Source organism: Macaca mulatta, chromosome 16 (assembly GCF_049350105.2).
Source record: "Macaca mulatta isolate MMU2019108-1 chromosome 16, T2T-MMU8v2.0, whole genome shotgun sequence".
Lineage (NCBI taxonomy): Eukaryota > Metazoa > Chordata > Mammalia > Primates > Cercopithecidae > Macaca > Macaca mulatta.
Window position 1 is genome coordinate 74,416,655 of NC_133421.1, and position 18,463 is coordinate 74,435,117.

The window sequence follows — 18,463 nt, forward strand, 5'->3', positions numbered from 1 at the left end:
CATGTTGGTCAGGCTGGTCTTGAACTCCTGACCTCAGGTGATCCACCTGCTTTGGCCTCCCAAGGTGTTGGGATTACAGGCGTGAGCCACTGCGCCCGGGCCCTGTTTTTCTCTTAATCGTCAAAGTAGGTCATCATCTTTGCAAAAAACTTGCAAAATAGAAAAAGCAGGAAAAAAAAATCTATTCCGAACTAAATAACTGCTGTTGACATTTTGTTAAATTTTTTAGTCCTTTTTACTATGTTTTTTTCTTTTTTGGATTTAGTCATATGTCTATATAATTTTGTTGCCTGCCCCTCACCCCTGCTTTTTTAATAAAGAGACAGAGTCTTGCTCTGACACCCAGGGTGGAGTACAGTGGCGTGGTCAGAGTTCACTGTAGCCTTGAACTCCTGGGCTTAAGCCCAAGTAGCTGGGACCACAGGTGTGCACCACCACACCTGGCTCATTTTTCTCATTTTTTTTTTAAAACAGAAATGGCGTCTTGCTATGTTGACCAGGCTGGTCTTCAATTCCTGGCCTCAAGCAATCCTCCTGCTGCAGCCTCCCAAAGTGCTGGGATTATAGGCATGACCCACCTCACCAGGCTCGTTTCCTGCATTTTTAAACTTCACATTAAGTGTTCTCAAATTGTTAAATTCTTTTTTTTTTTTTTTTGAGACAGAGTCTTGCTGTGTCACACAGGCTGGAGTGTGCTGTGGCGCGATCTCAGCTCACTGCAACCTCTGCCTCCCGGTTTCAAGTGATTCTTGTGCCTCAGCCTCCTGAGTAGCTGGGACTACAGGCACATGCTGCCACAGCTGGCTAATGTTTGTATCTTTAGTAAAGACGAGGTTTCACCATGTTGGCAAGGCCGGTCTTGAACGCCTGACCTCAAGTGATGCGCCCGCCTCAGTCTCCCAAAGTGGGATTACAGGCATGAGCCGCTGCGCCTGGCCTCAAGTTGTTAAATTCTTTTTTTTTTTTTTTTTTTTTTTTTTTGAGACAGAGTCTTGCTCAGTCGCCCAGGCTGGAGTGCAGTGGCGTGATCTCTCGGCTCACTGCAAGCTCTGCCTCCCGGATTCATGCCATTCTCCTGCCTCAGCCTTGCGAGTAGCTGGGACTACAGGCATCTGCCACTACGCCCGGCTAGTTTTTTTGTATTTTTAGTAGAGACAGGGTTTCACCGTGTTAGCAAGGATGGTCTCGATCTCCTGACCTCGTGATCTGCCTGTCTCAGCCTCCCAAAGTGCTGGGATTACAGGCGTGAGCCATCGCGCCCAGTCTAAATTCTGTATAATAATTTTTAATCACTGTATAACATCATTCGTGTGGATACGTCATAAATTACTAAACCATTCTTCTGAAGTACAGGGTTTTAAAAAATATTATCAAAAACGTGATACTTAATGTTTATTCCTTTTTTCTCCTTATATTTTGAGGCTAGATTCAGAGTAAAACAGTATAGATGTTTTAAGGCTAATAACAAGTTGCCAGATTGTTTTCCAAAAAGGCCATGACTGTACATTTACCAACAGTATAGAAATGCTGGGTTACAGGACCCTCATGAGCCAGTATCATTGATCATTTTCACAGTTTTTAAGCTTGTGCTTATTTCATAGACAAAAATATATTGTCATGACAGGTTTGATTGCACTTCTTGTTCATTAGAGGTTGAACATAATGCTATGTCTTTCTTTTAAATGATTCTCATTTTTTTTTTTTTTAAATAGAGTTTGTCATGGTTCGAAGAGCACAGGCAGTGCCTTCTTTTTTAGGTCTCGTACATTGTAAAAAACATGTCTCAAAGGAGACCATCATAAGATGAACATCTTTTCTTTTTTTTTTTTTTGAGACGGAGTCTGGCTCTGTCACCCAGGCTGGAGTGCAGTGGCGCAATCTCGGCTCACTGCAAGCTCCGCCTCCCGGGTTTACGCCATTCTCCTGTCTCAGCCTCCCGAGTAGCTGGGACTACAGGCGCCCGCCACCTTGCCCGGCTAGTTTTTTGTATTTTTTAGTAGAGACGGGGTTTCACCGTGTTAGCCAGGATGGTCTCGATCTCCTGACCTCGTGATCCGCCCGTCTCGGCCTCCCAAAGTGCTGGGATTACAGGCTTGAGCCACCGCGCCCGGCCGATGAACATCTTTTCTTTTCTTTTTTTTTTTGAGACAGAGTTTCACTCTAGTTGCCCAGGCTGGAGTGCATGGTGCAATCTTGGCTCACTGCAACCTCTGCCTCCCAGGTTCAAGCAATTTCCTGCCTCAGTCTCCAGAGTAGCTGGGATTACTGGCGCCTACCGCCACGTCCAGCTAATTTTTTGTATTTTTAGTAGAGGTGGGGTTTCACTATGTTGGCCAGGCTGGTCGTGAACTCCTGACCTCAGGCGATCCACCTATGCCTGCCTCCCAAAGTGCTGGGATTACAGGTGTGAGCCACCACACCCGGCCTGATGAACTTTCCATAAGATTTTTAAAATAATAAAATAAGCGCAAAAGTGAAACAATTGAAGGATATTTAATGCAAAATTAGCATCCCACCCCCTTCACTCCCGCACCCTAGAGTCACCAGTATTTGCTGTTCTCCTATACATTTAATCATTGACACTTTATATACAGCTATTTCCATCATTCATGTATCAGTCAAAACAAAACATAAGCAGCAAGACATGCTAAGCAGCAAAAGGGAGAGTCTTTTCCTTTTTCTGCACCCAGCAGCTGTCCAGGTCCTCAGGGGAAGGGCCCTCTGGTCAGACTGGGCCCTGAGTGAAGGAGGGAACTTTTTCAGGTGCTCCTTGTCTTCTGAGACGTTGGGCCCCTCTTGGGATGGAGATGAAGCAGAATCCACTGGTGAAATCATTAGACTTGGAGACACAGCGCACACCTTTTCTCTAAGAAGTAATGGTGAGTAGTTAAACCTTGAGTATCAGTTATTATTCAGCATACAACTATAAAAATGTAAATGGTATGTAGGAGTGTTTAAAATTAAGAAGAATAGAGAGAGCCCTAACTGAGCATGGGATTTGAAATTCCAAATATCCCACTACCTATTAAATATGAACACTTATCTGAAGTCACAGGCATATGGGCAGATAAGTCCGAGGCAAGTAAGTGTATGCAAGGTTATCAGGCAATTTGTGGTTCCTGATAGCCTAGGAAGAGAATTATGGATACATCTTATAGTCTGGTCACGCTTTCAGGGTATTCCTTAATTGTAGTTTCCTGAACTGGTGGTTGATTCACTGTTGTCATTGTTTCAACCAAGAAGTTCGTACACGCAGTGGCAGTTTTTTTTCTAGGCTTCAGGCAAGATTTCCAATAGCCTATTGCTTGCACACAGTAGACCTGGATATCTTTCAAGCCCCAATTTTGAGCCTCCAACCTTTCCCTCCTCCAATCATCCTACTCCATCCTGCCCCCCTTGGCTTCATAAATTACTAAACCAGTGTATGGACCATAAGTCTTGGAATATTCTCCCTTCCTTTTGGTTCCTGGCAAACTCACCCTCCAGTAGACCAAAAAGCTATGCTTGCCATTGGGATAGGCACAGTAACAGAAGGACCAGAGTCAAGCGTGGATATTGCAGGAATGCTTCTTGAAGGAAGAGAATCAGATGGATTGACTGGGAATGGAAGGGATGGTGATTGCAGAAGCAGGTTCTGTGATGTCAAGTGCCGTGTAAAAAAGATGTTACTGTAAAATGAATTACTTATTTTAACATTATAAGTAGAGAGGGGAATTGTGTTTAAGAATAATGCAGTTAAGGCAAAGGAAAAAAGATTGAGAGAGATGCCTGGCCAAGGTGTTTGGGTTTGATGTGATGAAAGGACTTATGGCAGCTTCCTTTCATATTTAGATTTAAAGTGATGGCTATCATATACATTCACAGGCATCTAATTTAGGCTTCGATATATGGACCATAGCCTTTTTTTTGACACCGAGTCTTGCTCTGTCACCCAGGGTGGAGTGCGGTGGTGCAGTCTTGGCCCACTGCAACCTCTGCCTCAGCCTCCCAAGCAGCTGGGATTACAAGTATGTGCCACATGCCTGACTGATTTTTGTATTTTTAGTAGAGATGGGGTTTCGCCTTGTTGGCTAGGCTGGTCTTGAACTTCTAACCTCAAGTGATCTGCCTGCCTTGGCCTCCCAAAGTACTGAGATTACAGGTGTGAGCCACTGCGCCTGGCCTGGACCATGAGTCATTGTTTGTGGTACTAGCTAAGACCCTAACTGGTATCTGTTCATACCAAGACGTGCCCATAAAACAGCCAGCATTTCCATAACCCTGGCACCTATTTTTGTAAAGCAAAATAATAAAACATTATATAAAACTTTGCTTTTAAATTGCATAAATGTTTCTGGACTACAAAAGGGCATCTTTCTGATAGCAATTAAAAATAATTGATATTATGGCCGGTCACAGTGGCTCATGCCTGTAATCCCAGTACTTGGGAGTCTGAGGTGGGCGGATCACCTGAGGTCAGGAGTTCGAGACCAGCCTGGCCAACATAGTGAAACCCTATCACTACTAACAATACAAAAAAATAGGCAGGCATGGTAGCAGGTGCCTGTAGTCCCAGCTACTCCGGAGGCTGAGGCAGGAGAATTGCTTGAACCTGGAAGGCGGAGGTTGCAGTGCGCCGAGATGGTGCCATTACACTCCAGCCTGGCGACAAGAGGGAAACTCTGGTCTGAAAAAAATAATAACAATTGGTATTTTGAGCAATTGGACCAACATTACTTCTTTCAGCATTATTTAATATTTCTATTTCCTGAGTACAAAACTCTTGGCTTTTAGTATAATGTTCAGTAAACTATTTTGATAGTTAAACATTTTACCTTTAATATTTTATTTCCTAGGTGCTCAATGTCCTAATGAAATGCTGTCTAAAAAAACCTCAGCCTCACCAAGTTTTAAATCACGTGAAGATGTGTTGTACTCTCCTAGTGTTTTGTCCAAAAATAGGACATCCTTTGTTGAAGACAGTGAGTTGTAATGGATGTTAGTTCTTTACTGCTGATGATCATTCTTGGGGCAGTTGTTGTTGCTATTGACCTTTTTACTTTTATTGCTGCATGTGAGATCCTTTTTGGTCTTACATGATCTTACTTGTAAATGTTTGCTATTTATTATGATCTCTGAATTCTGCTTAAGATGGTCTTTGGTTGCATATTTTTGCGTCCACTATTTTATTATCTAAGTTCTCGACACTCACCTTTTCTTTCTTTTTTTTTTTTTTAAATGAGACAGAGTCTCTGACACATTAGTACATCTATTGGTGGTATTCATATTATTGGTAAATAACAAAGTATAGTAACTGGAAAAACATTCTTTTTTTTTGTTTGAGACAGAGTCTAACTCTCTTGCCCAGGCTGGAGTGCAGTGGTACGATCTCAGCTCACTGCAACCTCCGCCTCCTGGGTTCAAGGGATTCCCCTGTCTCAGCCTCCCGGGTAGCTGGGATTATAGGCGCTTGCCACCACGCCCGGCTAATTTTTGTATTTTTAGTAGAGACGGAGTTTCGCCATGTTGGCCAGACTGGTCTCGAACTCTTGACCCTGTGTTCTGCCTGCCTCAGCCTCCCAAAGTGCTGGGATTACAAGCGTGAGCTACCGCACCTGGCCTGGAAAAATCATTCTTGTTTCTTCTTATCATCTCCAGGATTTTCATGTGGTAGTAATACATAAAAATATTACTGCCTAACGAGTTTTGTAACATGTGAATGAACCATAATTCACATAACATAACATTCTTCAAGCCACTTAAGTTGCTTCCAGTTTTTTATTGTTTTAAAGTAACTTTCAGGAAACAGTTTTATGATAATAACATTAAAATTACATCCGGGGTCAGGCATGGTAGCTCACACTTGTAATACCAGCACTTTGGGAGTCTGAGGCAGGAGGATCACTTGAGCCTAGGAGTTCGAGACCAGCCTGGACAACATAGTGAGACCTCCTCTCTACTTCTTTTAAAACTAAAGCAATTACAAAAGAAAATTACATTCTTTTTTTTTTTTTTTTTTTTTTTTTTTGAGACGGAGTCTCGCTCTGTCACCCAGGCTGGAGTGCAGTGGCCAGATCTCAGCTCACTGCAAGCTCCGCCTCCCGGGTTCCCGCCATTCTCCGGCCTCAGCCTCCCGAGTAGCTGGGACCACAGGCGCCGCCACCTCGCCCGGCTAATTTTTTGTGTTTTTAGTAGAGACGGGGTTTCGCCGTGTTAGCCAGGATGGTCTCGATTTCCTGACCTCGTGATCCACCCGTCTTCGGCGAAAATTACATTCTAATTTAGTTAGATCCCTGTGTGCTGAGGCTACGTCTCTGGTTTAATTATTTTTTTATGTTCTTAAGTTTAAAAAATATTTCTAATGTGTTTGAACATGTTTATATACGTATGTATGTATTTATATAAAATGGTTTATTTCTTAGAATTGCATCGTAATATCCACTTTAATTTGTCTTACTAGCAGAAACCCTTTCTGTGAGTAGGATTCCAAATGCGAGGAAGCTAGGGGAGCCTATCCGAGCAGCTATTCCTTTACATCCACCCTACCACCCTTCAGAGCCTCGAGCACCCTGCCCCATAGGAAAAGAATACTTGCATTCAAGTCACTGCCCCCCAGCTGTAAATTCTACTCAAGAGCATATGGAATTTTCTGGGGTAAGTGGAAAAGCTTACTTTCAGTTGGCTAGAAGTACACGTGTATGTGTGTCTCTGTGTTGGTAATTGATTAGAAGCCCGTGTGTGTGTGTGTGTATTGGTGAAGTCTTTATTCTTTGTCAGGGAAGCCCCTATATTTAAAGAAGTCTCTGCTAGAATTGTCAAGCATATTGCACTAGTCAAAGCATTGTACTCCTTAAAATTTGCCTCTGTATACACCTGCACATTCTTGTTCTAGGAAGATAGGAGAAAGATGAATGTATATAAAGGGAAATAATAAGAGCCAACACACAGTGAATGTTTATTTTGTGGCAGGCGCAGTTCTGGATACTTTAGGGGTGTTGAATAATTTACTGCCCATAACAACTCTGGAGTAGCTACGATATTTATTGTGGGGAAGCTGATATAGACAGGGTAAGGTTACACAGCAGTTACAGAGTCAGGATTTGAACTTGGGCATTCTGGCTTCAGAGTCCATATTGTGTCCATAATTTAATAATTTCAAATTTAGAAAACACAGAGTGGAAAAGAAAATAACCATCCATGCATATTCCCATTATCCAGCATGAACCACTGTTCATACCATACTGGCTTATTTGCTTCAATTGCAGTGAGCTGAGATCATGCCACTGCACTCCAGCCAGGGTGACAGAGTGAGACTTCATCTCAAAGAAAGAAAGAAAGAAAACCCTTTTTATTTAGTCATCCTGTCCCTATCTTTTTAAAATTAACAGGACTGGGTTCGGTGGCTCACACCCGTAATCCCAGCACTTTGGGAGGCTCACGTGAGCACCAGAGTTTGAGACCATCCTGGGAAATATAGTGAGACCTTGTCTCTACTAAAAATAGAAAATTAGCCTGGAGTGGTGGTGCATGCCTGTGATCTTAGCTACTTGGTAGGCTGAGGCAGGAATTCCTTGAGCCCAGGAACTGCAGTGAGCTGTGACCACACCACTGCATTCTAGCCTGGGCAGCAGAGCAAGACGCTGTCTCAAAAAGAAAAAAATAAAATAAGAAAACAACAGGCAGGTATATACACAAGGTAGACATATAAACAGTGATACGTTCTCATTATTTAAACATTCAAGCAATGCATTAAAAGTACAGAGATGAAATAAGCATTATTAACATTAGGTGACCACATTCTCAACATTCTATGCATCTAAAAAGTAGAGTGGATAAAAGAGGGGTTAAAATGGAGTCATAAGATAATGTTTACTTTTCGGAGAATCATAGTGGGAGTTTTGGAGATGGTTCTGAGCTGGTAATATTCTGTTTCTTGACCTGGGTGGCAGTTAAATAGGAGTATTTATTTTGAAATAATTAAGCTAGAAATACTGTATTTTAAAAGTTTCATAAAAATAAAATTATGTTGTTTGTTTTATTTTTTTTTGAGACAGAGTGTCGCTCTGTCGCCCAGGCTGGAGTGTAGTGGTGTAATCTGCACCCACTGCAACCTCTACTTCCCAGGTTCAAGCAGTTCTCCTGCCTCAGCCTCCCGAGTAGCTGGGACTACAGGTGCACATGCCACCACACCTGGCTGATTTTTTTTTTTTTTTTTTTTAGTAGAGACAGGGTTTTGCCATGTTGGCCAGGCTGGTCTCAAACTCCTGGCCTCATCCGCCTGCCTGTGCCTCCCAGAGTGCTGAGATTATAGGCATGAACCACCACACCCAGCTTACTAAAAGGTATTTAATTTTACTCTAATAGAAAAAGATAATGAAGTTGAAATTAAAGATATCAGTAAACATTAAATAAGTGGCCAGGTGCAGTGGCTCACGCCTGTAATCCCAGCACTTTGGGAGGCTGAGGTGGGTGGATCACGAGGTCAGGAGTTCAAGACCAGCCTGGCCAAGATGGTGAAACCCTATCTCTACTGAAAATACAAAAATTAGCCAAGCACAGTGGCCGGCGCCTGTAATGCCAGCTACTGTGGAGGCTGAGGCAGAAGAATCGCTTGAACCCAGGAGGTGGAGGTTGCAGCGAGCCGAGATCGCACCACTGCACTCCAGCCTGGGTGACAGAGTGAGACTCCATCTCAAAAACAAACAAACCATAAAAAACATTAAATAAATGTTTCTTCATCACAAGAAGTGTCTTCTAAAAGATGATCTCTAAGACTAAGAAATAAATGTAGCTGGACACGGTAGCTCATGCATGTAATCCCAGCACTTTGGAAGGCTGAGGCAGGTGGATCACCTGAGGTCGGGAGTTCGAGACCAGCCTGGCCAATATGTGAAACACTGTCTTTACTAAAAGTAAAAAAAAAATTAGCCGGGTGTTGTGGCACATGCCTGTAATCCCAGCTACTAGGGAGGCTGAGGCAGGAGAATCACTTGAACCTGGGAGGCAGATCGAGCCTTTGCACTCCAGCCTAGGCAACAGAACAAAACTCAAAAAAAAAAAAAAAAAATTTAAAATGTTAAGGGTTTATATTCATATTTTGGGAGGTATTGTCTTTGTTTTAACTGTTTCAATTTTGGACAGCCTTTATTGACGTCAATACAAAAGATAACCACTTGAATACTCTGTACTAGTGGTAATTTTTTTGTTGCCCAGGCATAGTGGTAATCCCTGAAATTTCTTATTTAGAGAACACCTGGCCTGTCTTTTTATTTGAATGGCATCCTGAGCCACACTTTTTCTCTGAGCCCAGATTTCTAGACATTGCTCCAGTTCTTTGGTGCATTGAGTGTCAATAGGGTCTTTTGACAAATGCACTTCAAAACGGAGGTTGAAGGCACGTAGCTTTGTGCCACGGTTCCTCCCTTCCTCACCCCCAGAAAGTTCATGTTTCTTATTTGTAGCTTTTTCAAATCAACTTTTTTTCTGTTTTTAATAGGATCTAGATGACAGAGTTTTCTTAACTTCCAAGTTGCCGAAAGACAGCAAAGAGGAAGTGTACCCAGCTCAGGTCCAAGGGCCTAGGACAAGGAAGCCTCCCAAAGGAAAAAGGTAACATTACTGCAGACTTAAGTGTTTACAGTCTGTTTGCAAAGAAATTTGAAAATGCAGGGGCATAATCTCCAAATTTAGCTGTGAAGACCAGAATGAAATATTTGTTAAAGTATGTATTACAGTTATTTTAAACTAAATAATAGACACCTAGCTATTTTAACTGTCAGATGGTCACTTAATTACAGAAATGAAAACAGAGCTACAGCCTCATCCTGCAATTCACCTTTTCCCCAGAGGCCAAGAAAGAGATTAACAGAACAAGAATTACATGATGTGTCAGAGAAACTCTCTCAGCGGCTCTCTGAACTAGATTGGGCAAGTCTTGTTTTTTCATCTATATTGAGATTCCCATGGCTTAAGTGAACATTTAAATAATCTCTCAGTTGAAAGTGAGGTATTAGAAATATAGTTGTGTCTTATTAATAGTTACTGTGAAAATGTTCTGTAAATCAAGCAGACGGAACAGGAAGTGATCTCTCAGCCTTTCATGATCTAACTAAATTTAGTGCAGATTTATCCAAATTTTACTGAATTTTGATGAAAACTAAATCATTTAACATAAATGATTGTGTTAAGCCATTTTTCTTTAGATATATCTATATAGTTCCCCTTTGCTGCAAAAGACAGATCTGGTATGAAATTGGATGGATCACTGATTCTCACAAAATACAGTATTACAGTTTTAAGGTATCATTGAATGAATGTTTTAAATCCCTATGTGACTTAGTCAAAACTTTATTGAAACTTGGTGATCCATAGCACTGATCTACACCTTTTTAAAACTAAACATGTATGCCAGGTGTGGTGGCTCACACCTGCAATTCCAGCACTTTGAGAGGCTGAGGCAGGCGGATCGCTTAAGCCCAGGAGTTTGAGACCAGCCCGGGCAACATGGTGAAACCCTATCTCTACAAAAAGTAAAAAATTAGCTGGGCTTGGTGGCATATGCCTGTAATCCCAGCTACTCAAGTGGCTGAGATGGGGGATCACTTGAACCCAGCAGGCGGAGGTTGCAGTGAGCCCAGCTAGCACCACTGCACTCCAGCCTGGGTGACAGAACGGGATCCTGTCTCAAAAGTGAATAATTAAACATGCATAAGCATCTGAAAACTTGTTATTAGTGACTGTCAAAGGAAGCTTTTTTAAAGGTCTGCCTACTCCTGCGAATTTACATTCTGGTGAAGTCAGTGAAAGATGTTGAAAAAAGTTTTCTCAATAGATGTTAAAAAGTGCCCTGGGTGGTCGGATTAAAGAAAAGACTGACCATAAAGAAGAAGATACTGGAAATGAAGAGGTAGAGGATGGAACTGAGGAGACACTGTCTCAGCACAGTGATGGCATCGTGGAGTATGGGCCAAAGAAGACAAGGCCAGGTACTTACCCCAGAGAGACTGAGAAAGGGGGACAGCCATGTGAACTACTTAGGCAGTTCCATCTGTTCTTAATAACTTAGATTCTAATTTTAAATAGTTGAGAAATATATAAAAGGATCAGAAGTAATATCAAACACCTGGATCTTCCCCGGCTAGAAGTAGCAGGTGTTAACAGTTATATTTGCTTTAGCCCCTTTGTGTTTAAGAAGTAAAACAGTAGAAACCCCCTCTGCTCTCCCCACAGATCTCTTCCCCACCCTCAGTGCAACCACTATCTTAAAGTTGGCGTCTTTTCTTCTGATCCTTGTTTTTATACTTTCTTAACAGCTCTTACATTACTTGTCTAAACATACTATTGTTTTATGTCGTTTAGAAATTAACATACTATATATATTATTCTGCAACTTGCATTTTTTTCTGACATTGTCTTAGAAATCTATTGCTGTTGATACTTATAGATCCAGCTCATTCATTTTAACTGCAGTGTAACTGAGTTCTTACAGTGTGTCACTTTTGTGAGTTCTTACAGTGTGTCACTTTTGTGTGGGTGTGTATATATATATATGTATAGCACTATACATTTCCCCTATTGCTGGACATGTTGATTGTTTCCAATTTTCATTACTATAAAAAATCTGCAATGAACAGCCTAGAATATGTGCAAGAGTTTCTGTGATATCTCCATCTAGTAGGATTGCTGGATCGTAAGGCCTACATTTCTTCACCACTGCCAGCTTGCCCACCAAAGTGATTGCACTGCTTTATACTCATATCAGCAGTTTCTGGTTTGCCACGTCTTTGCAGACACTTCCTACTGTTTGATATGCCATTGTTCAAATCCAATTATCCTGTCTTCCACCAACTAAAATCCTGCATATTTTATATTTAGTTTTATCTACTTTGGTCATCCATTGTTTCTTCAGAAATAGCCTTTTTCTGACCCAACTTCCTTAACTTTTTCAGTTGTTTTTTACTCCTTCAAGAATGCTCTTTCCTTCTCTTGACTGTTTCATCTCTCTTCCCTTTAAAAGGACTCAGCCAATTTCTAGGCACCCTCATCCAGGAACCTCTTCCTTTCCCTTATTATGTACATACACATGGTATCCTGTTGTGAAAACAGGTTATAAATTAAAATATTATTTCAGGTGCGTCTTCAGTTTCTGGAGAAGAATACATCATGCATCATGAGCAGCTATCATTCAAAATAGATTATGCAAGTCAGTTTTTAAAAATACATCTTAGAATTTGAAATGTGAAAGATTTGAATTAAAAGCATGTGAAAAAAATAACAAGCTCAGGGAAAATTTATTTATAAAGGTACCAAAACTAGCTTCCTTGGTCTTAAGGCTCTCTTGAAGTGCTTTTCCCACTGGAGTCACCCTCTTCACGACTAGCAGATGCCCAGACACACCTATAGACAATGGGATAAAAAGGTTTGTAGAAAGAAATGGTTTGTTAGATCTCTTTGGCAGTGTGCAATTAGGAGGGCTAGATTGCTAAGTAGGGAAAAATTGGGACCGCTTAGACAATGCTTAACATGTTAACTTTGCCTGTAAGCATATATAATAAGATAGATATGTATGCTTACATCCCACCTCCTCAGGACCCAGACAGGTAAAAGGATAGCAGATGCGCAGCTCAGATAATTTACCTTTTCTCTTTTCCCATCTCCCCCATCACCAAGAGCACTCTCCATAGTCCTTTGTGCATAGGAGGCATTCCACATGTTGAATATCCAAAGTTGAATGTAGAAGCTAAGTGTTTGAGACAGTACACATTCGTATGCATTTGTCTGTTACTTGGTGTTACCATACCAATACAAGTTAGTTACAGAAGACAGTCCCTTTAGCACATTTCACTCATCAGTCTCTCTGGATTTAGTAAAAACCAACTTTGGTTTCCAGCATAACATTCTGGCTATCAGGAACTAATGTTATGTGTCTTTTCTCTGTTGCAGGACTTTCCATGCATAGAAAGCCACCCTACAGATCCCATTCGCTCTCTCCATCTCCAGCTAACAAATGCAAACAGTTCCACACGGAGAGAAAAAGGCAGCGCAAACCAAGAGAAACAGATACCCACCAATTCCGAGCACAGGTGCTTCCCCATCTCTTGACTACCATTAAGCAGCAGCCAATACCATTTCCCCTCAGCCAGATGCTACCATGAACATGCTGTTGATTTAAGGCTTAAAATGCATTTAATATTCTTGAGCGGAATGGATGATAGAGAGCTACGTGGCATAGCTTATGTCTCCATTAGCATAAAATTATACTCATGAAACTTAAGAAAAATAACCTGGCCAGACATAGCTTGGTGTTCCAGTAGATTAAGAAAGAGGAGATCAGCGTGAGTTGTTATTTTCAGAGTGAGTGAGCTTCAGAGATGAGGGGAATATGAGGTGGATTAAAGTGACAGGCCACTTGAGTTACAGAGAAGATGAGATCAAGTACCCAAGACAGGAATGAGAGGAGGTGGTTGGGATTCAACAACAACGAGACTGGTATGATTACCTAGGAAGACTTTCCCCTGTGGAATGTGGATTTTGAAATGTAGCATGGATTTAGAACACTTAAGTTGTTTACAGTAGTAGGTTTTATAATGCAGTAGGATTTATGATGGTGAAAAACTAAAACTAATTCAGACGTCTCACACTCATTTGTAACTCAGCATGTAACTTCCACTCAGGAGAGTATCAAAATAATTGCAAAAACTTGAGAACAGAAAAAATGCGTGATGTAAAATTTCATTTTATGTCCCAATTATATATGTTAAAGTAATGTAGATTTGTGAGCCGGGTGCAGTGGCCCAGCACATTGGGAGGCTGAGACAGGTGGATCACCTGAGGTCGGGAGTTTGAGACCAGCCCAGCCAACATGGTGAAACCCCATCTCTACTAAAAATACAAAAATTAGCCGGGCATGGCAGTGCACGCCTGTAGTCCCAGCTACTCGGGAGGCTGAGGCAGGAGAATCACTTGAACTCGGGAAGTGGAAGTTTCAGTGAGCCGAGTTTGTGCCACTGACTCCCGCCTAGGCAAGAGTGAGACTCTGCCTCAAAAAACAAAACAAAAAAACCCATACATTTTGTGATACAGAGTCTGAAAGGAATTTTTTAAAAAGTGAATGAGCGGCTGGGCGCGGTGGCTCATGCCTGTAATCCCAACCCTTTGGGAGGCCAAGGTGGGCAGATCACAAGGTCAGGAGATTGAGATCACGGTGAAACACCGTCTCTACTAAAAATACAAAAAAAAAAAGTTAGCTGGGCGCGGTGGCAGGATTTTTTTTTTTTTTTTTTTCTCAAGGCGGAGTTTCACTCTTGTTGCCCAGGCTGGAGTGCAGTGGTGTGATCTCGGCTTACCTCAACCTCTGCTTCCCGGGTACAAGTGATTCTCCTGCCTCAGCTTCCTGAGTAGCTGAGATTACAGGCATGCACCACCACGCCCAGCTAATTTTGTATTTTTAGTAGAGATGGGGTTTCTCCATGTTGGTCAGGCTGGTCTTGAACTCCCAACCTCAGGTGATCCACCTGGCTCAGCCTCACTGCATGCGACTAAGCTTGGATGCTCAGTTGAGGCACCGCTGGGATTCAAACCCTGGATCTCCTGTTTACTAGACGGGTGCTTTACCCAGCTAAGCCATGGTGCTGCCCGTTATATATGTTTTTAACAACTGTACTATCATATGACCTTTTCCCCTATAGGCATTTACTGAAGCATTTGAAAGGGAACTAAGAAGACATAAAGTTCAAGAGAATATTGGACCTCTAAGAATACATGAGAAGGAGGAGGAAACAGTGGGTAAAAGTCTACACTGTAATAAATGCCATTTGATCAGATGAGGGGGAAGTACAAAGATGATCTTTTTAAAAGAAGAAGGGGCCAACAGGGCCTTAATCATGAGCTCTTTAGGAAAAGGCAGGATTTCATGTCATGATACAGGACTTTTACTTCTTAATAAGGCATTCAGGTTGCTAAAATATGACAAGACGTGGTACCAAAGAAAACTAGCGTTTTTTTCCCCTACTTAAAACTTACCATCAGTTTTTATAAGGGTATTTGACTTAGCAGTTCAAGGTCTTAAAAACTAGTCTAGGCTGACAAAATTAAAGAAGAGTAAGAGAAGACAGAACATCCTAGTTGCTCTAGACCTGGTTGTAAGAAACTCAAAACTGAAGTTTTCATTGCCTTTCAAAAGAATGGTTACAGAAACGAAATGAAATCATGGGGAAAATGCTTATGCTAAAATATTAGTGAACAAAACAGGATATAAAGTACAGTATGGTTACAACTAAGCATACTGCATAGTTGCTTGAGAATTTTTTTAAATCTACATGGAAAAAGAGAAGTACATCGAAACATTAATAGGTTAAAAAAAAAAATTAATAATAGTGGTTGTATTTAGGGTGTGGGACTATGGTGACTGAAACTTGAAAAAGATTCAGTGCTTTTTCAAATTCCAAGGGATGCCAGAGGCCAAAAGATGCCTTTAGTTTAGAGTGAGTGAATTATTAACCAGATTTTACAAATTTGAAGTAAGGTGGGAAGTAGTTAGCTATTTTTGTCAATATGTAATATTTAAGATGATGCATGAAAGAACTATTAGACCTTTTATTTTTATTGTTTTGTATCTGCTTCTAAGGAAAAAATATACAGAGGAGAAGCTGTTCTTAAAGAAACTCCAGAATGTAGTCAGCCCTGGAAGATTTACTCTAGAAAAACCACAACTCAGAGTCCAAGAGGTGGCCTCCCAAAGCCAAACAAAGCAGTTCCAAGTAAGAACCACAGAATTGTACTTTATGGAAAACTGGCAGCCTTTGAAAGCGAGTGCAGCATTCCAGGGACACAGCACTGAAAGCTAACATCCACCAGTTAGCTGAAGAAAGTTGTTTTTTTTTTCTTTCCACTGCCAAAACTCTTCAATAAGGAAGTACCTTAGGGAGGCCTATATATTGGCACCCAAGGAATGCCAGGACTGCCACCTGCTGCGCCACCATTAGCCTCACTCCTGTGCTTACTCACTTTGGATGCCTTTTTGTCTGTTTCTGGGAAGTTGGTAGAATGAAGGGGATGCTCCAAGGCAAGCAGATGACCTGTCCACCTCCTGTATATTGACAGTGCCAATGAGTGTAGAGTCTTGTTACAAGGAAACAAAGCCATGAGAAATGCCAGGCTTCCTGTTATACCCCAAAGATTGCTGGCCCTCCTACTATATCCTTTAGACCAGAAACGTTTCTTCTAAGCACTTGCCTACCAGGAGGGTTGAGGAGTCTTCTATTTTACCATACGTAGAGAATCTACCCGCAGGCACTGAAGCAGCTGAGCAATTAGGATGGACTTCCCAGGACCAGCATGGCATCAGTCAGAATGTATTTTTATCCTTATCAGTAGTTGGCTTACTCCAATCAGAGGAGGAATGCAAATTATTATAAGTACATTTAGAATTGTTCTTTACAGAATCAAAACCACATCACTTACATAAGCTTTGATCTACCAGGGATGTTGGATGACAGTTCTTGTCCACAAGTCTCAGATTAAGAACATCTTCTTTTACCTTGCAGTGAAAGTAAGTGAACACAGTCTCCTGCCCCTTATGCTGGAGCAGTTTCCATTTCTCTATGTTTCTGGCCCAACACTAAGCAAAATGTGGAAACAGCAAATTGCACAGGTTGAACAGCTTAAGAAAGAGGCATGTAGAGAAAATCGATCAAAGAAGAAACTGCAAGATGAAGTAAGTTACTGTCAGTCTTAAGCATAGAAATTTAAATGAGAGAAGAGCTTATCCTTGAGAATTGAGTGAACAGCATTATTAACCTACTTGATTTCGTGTCCCCCTTCAAGATAGAAGAAGCCCTAAGAAGGCATGACCTCCTTACTACCCTTGTCAGGAAAGAGTATGAACATAACAAGAGACTGGTATGTCAAGAGCAAGTTGGGTATTATAATTTTGAATTTGTTATATTCATTCCCTTTATGTGTGCTAGCTGGGCAACAGTCCCACAGACCCTTCACCTCTAACACCTGCATGTGGAAGTGTTGCTTAGGTCTTTAACCAAAATTGATAGCCCATGCCTGTAATCCCAGCACTTTGGGAGGCTGAGGTGAGAGGATCACTTGAGACCAGCCTCAGCAACATAGTGGGACCCTGTCTTAAAAAATATATATATGGGTATGGAAAAAATGAGCCTGGCATGGTGGCATTTGCCTGTGGTCCCAGCTACTTGGGAGGCAGAAGTGGGAAGCGTGGGAGGGCAAGGCTGCAGTGAGCTGTGATCTTGCCACTGCACTCCAGCCTGCATGCCAAAGTGAGACCCTGTCTCAACAACAATAAAACAAACCCAGAATGGGCAGGGGAAGAGCTAGGTACTTTATGTACACAGTTGCAGTTAGTCTTTATAGTAATATATTAGAGATGTTTTCTATGAAATGAAAACCCTGAAGCTTTGAGATATTAAGTAACTTGCCCTGGGTCTCACTGATAAGCGAGGGACACAGCTGAGATTTTAATCCAGTTCTGTCTGTGGACCTCCATGGATCCGTCTAGGTGCCAAGTGGCTGAACTTAGTGCTGTTTGCCATCTCCCATCCTCAGGTCCCAAGTAGAGAGCTCCGGGATTTATCAGCCTCCGTTACAATTTTGATGAGAAATTGTACTTAGAGAATTATGAAGGGAGAGGATGGAGGTCAGAAACAATCTGCCAAAGGAAGAGATTTGAAAATCTTTGCCTGAGTGTGGAGTAGAGATAAGCCATGAGAACTATAATACTAAACAGTTCCAGAAAGATCTCAGGAACTGCAGATGGTACTTTGCTATGGGGGGGAAAAACACTAATAACTGAAACACCTACATAAGAGTCTGTAGGTGACCCCATTTCATCTTCACTCCTTTGTCAGATATTGTCTAATTTCCTTAGTTTTTGCCTAATTAAATACTCCTGGCAGCCCAGGCTCTGCTTGAAAGTCTGGATGTGCCATTTTCCTACTCCTTGTGAGCTGGCATATGGGCCAGCCTTGTTAGCAGCCTCCCGGTGGCATGGGAAGTGAGCCCTCAGTTCCGCAGGAGTGCCCAGGATCACTGCTGCCCTCTGCTGCGGCAGGGGGTTGTTGGAGCTGCTCTTCAGATTGAGGTGATGAAGCTGCCAAAGGCTGAAGGGCTTCTGGGGCCACTGGCACCTCACACCTGGCATACTGCCTGAAGACATCGTGATGGGGAGTGGGGCAGATGAGAACGCTGGAGTCTGCATTCCTCTTGTCCTTACTCTTCTCTTCCCTCCCCTTTCCCTTTCTTAGCAAGACTTCAAGGACTGCATTCGTAGGCAAAGGTTGACCCAATCAAAGATAAAAGAAAATCGACAGCAAATCGTTCGTGCTCGAAAATATTATGATGATTATAGAGTTCAGTTGCATGCAAAAATGATGAGAATGAGGACCCGGGAAGAAATGGTAAGTCTGGCTTTTCTGTCCAGCCCTGTTAAGAAGGTGAACTTTGTTACCTTTCAGGA

General features: G+C 41.9%; 1 protein-coding gene and 1 long non-coding RNA gene across 6 annotated transcripts in view; one reads left to right on the plus strand and one right to left on the minus strand.

Moving 5' to 3' along the window:
* CEP95 (centrosomal protein 95) overlaps positions 1-18,463 on the plus strand; it is a 30,938-nt gene that overhangs the window by 9,733 nt on the left and 2,742 nt on the right. For 2 of the 5 annotated variants that reach the window (XM_001116599.5, XM_077972460.1), the window contains 12 exons: positions 2,764-2,879; positions 4,836-4,961; positions 6,440-6,633; positions 9,476-9,588; positions 9,777-9,906; positions 10,811-10,964; positions 12,922-13,061; positions 14,667-14,759; positions 15,605-15,737; positions 16,524-16,693; positions 16,804-16,878; positions 18,252-18,404. In XM_001116599.5, coding sequence (XP_001116599.2) covers positions 2,764-2,879; positions 4,836-4,961; positions 6,440-6,633; positions 9,476-9,588; positions 9,777-9,906; positions 10,811-10,964; positions 12,922-13,061; positions 14,667-14,759; positions 15,605-15,737; positions 16,524-16,693; positions 16,804-16,878; positions 18,252-18,404 — 1,597 coding nt within the window. The remainder of the gene's footprint in view (positions 1-2,763; positions 2,880-4,835; positions 4,962-6,439; positions 6,634-9,475; positions 9,589-9,776; positions 9,907-10,810; positions 10,965-12,921; positions 13,062-14,666; positions 14,760-15,604; positions 15,738-16,523; positions 16,694-16,803; positions 16,879-18,251; positions 18,405-18,463) is intronic. The other 3 variants (XM_015120113.3, XM_028836668.2, XM_077972462.1) reach the window with 3 other exon arrangements.
* Positions 1,813-15,355, minus strand: LOC144335878 (uncharacterized). Its single transcript, XR_013407078.1, has 2 exons — positions 14,493-15,355; positions 1,813-2,371 (listed from the first exon to the last, which is right to left on the minus strand). It is a non-coding gene; the product is annotated as an uncharacterized LOC144335878 (long non-coding RNA).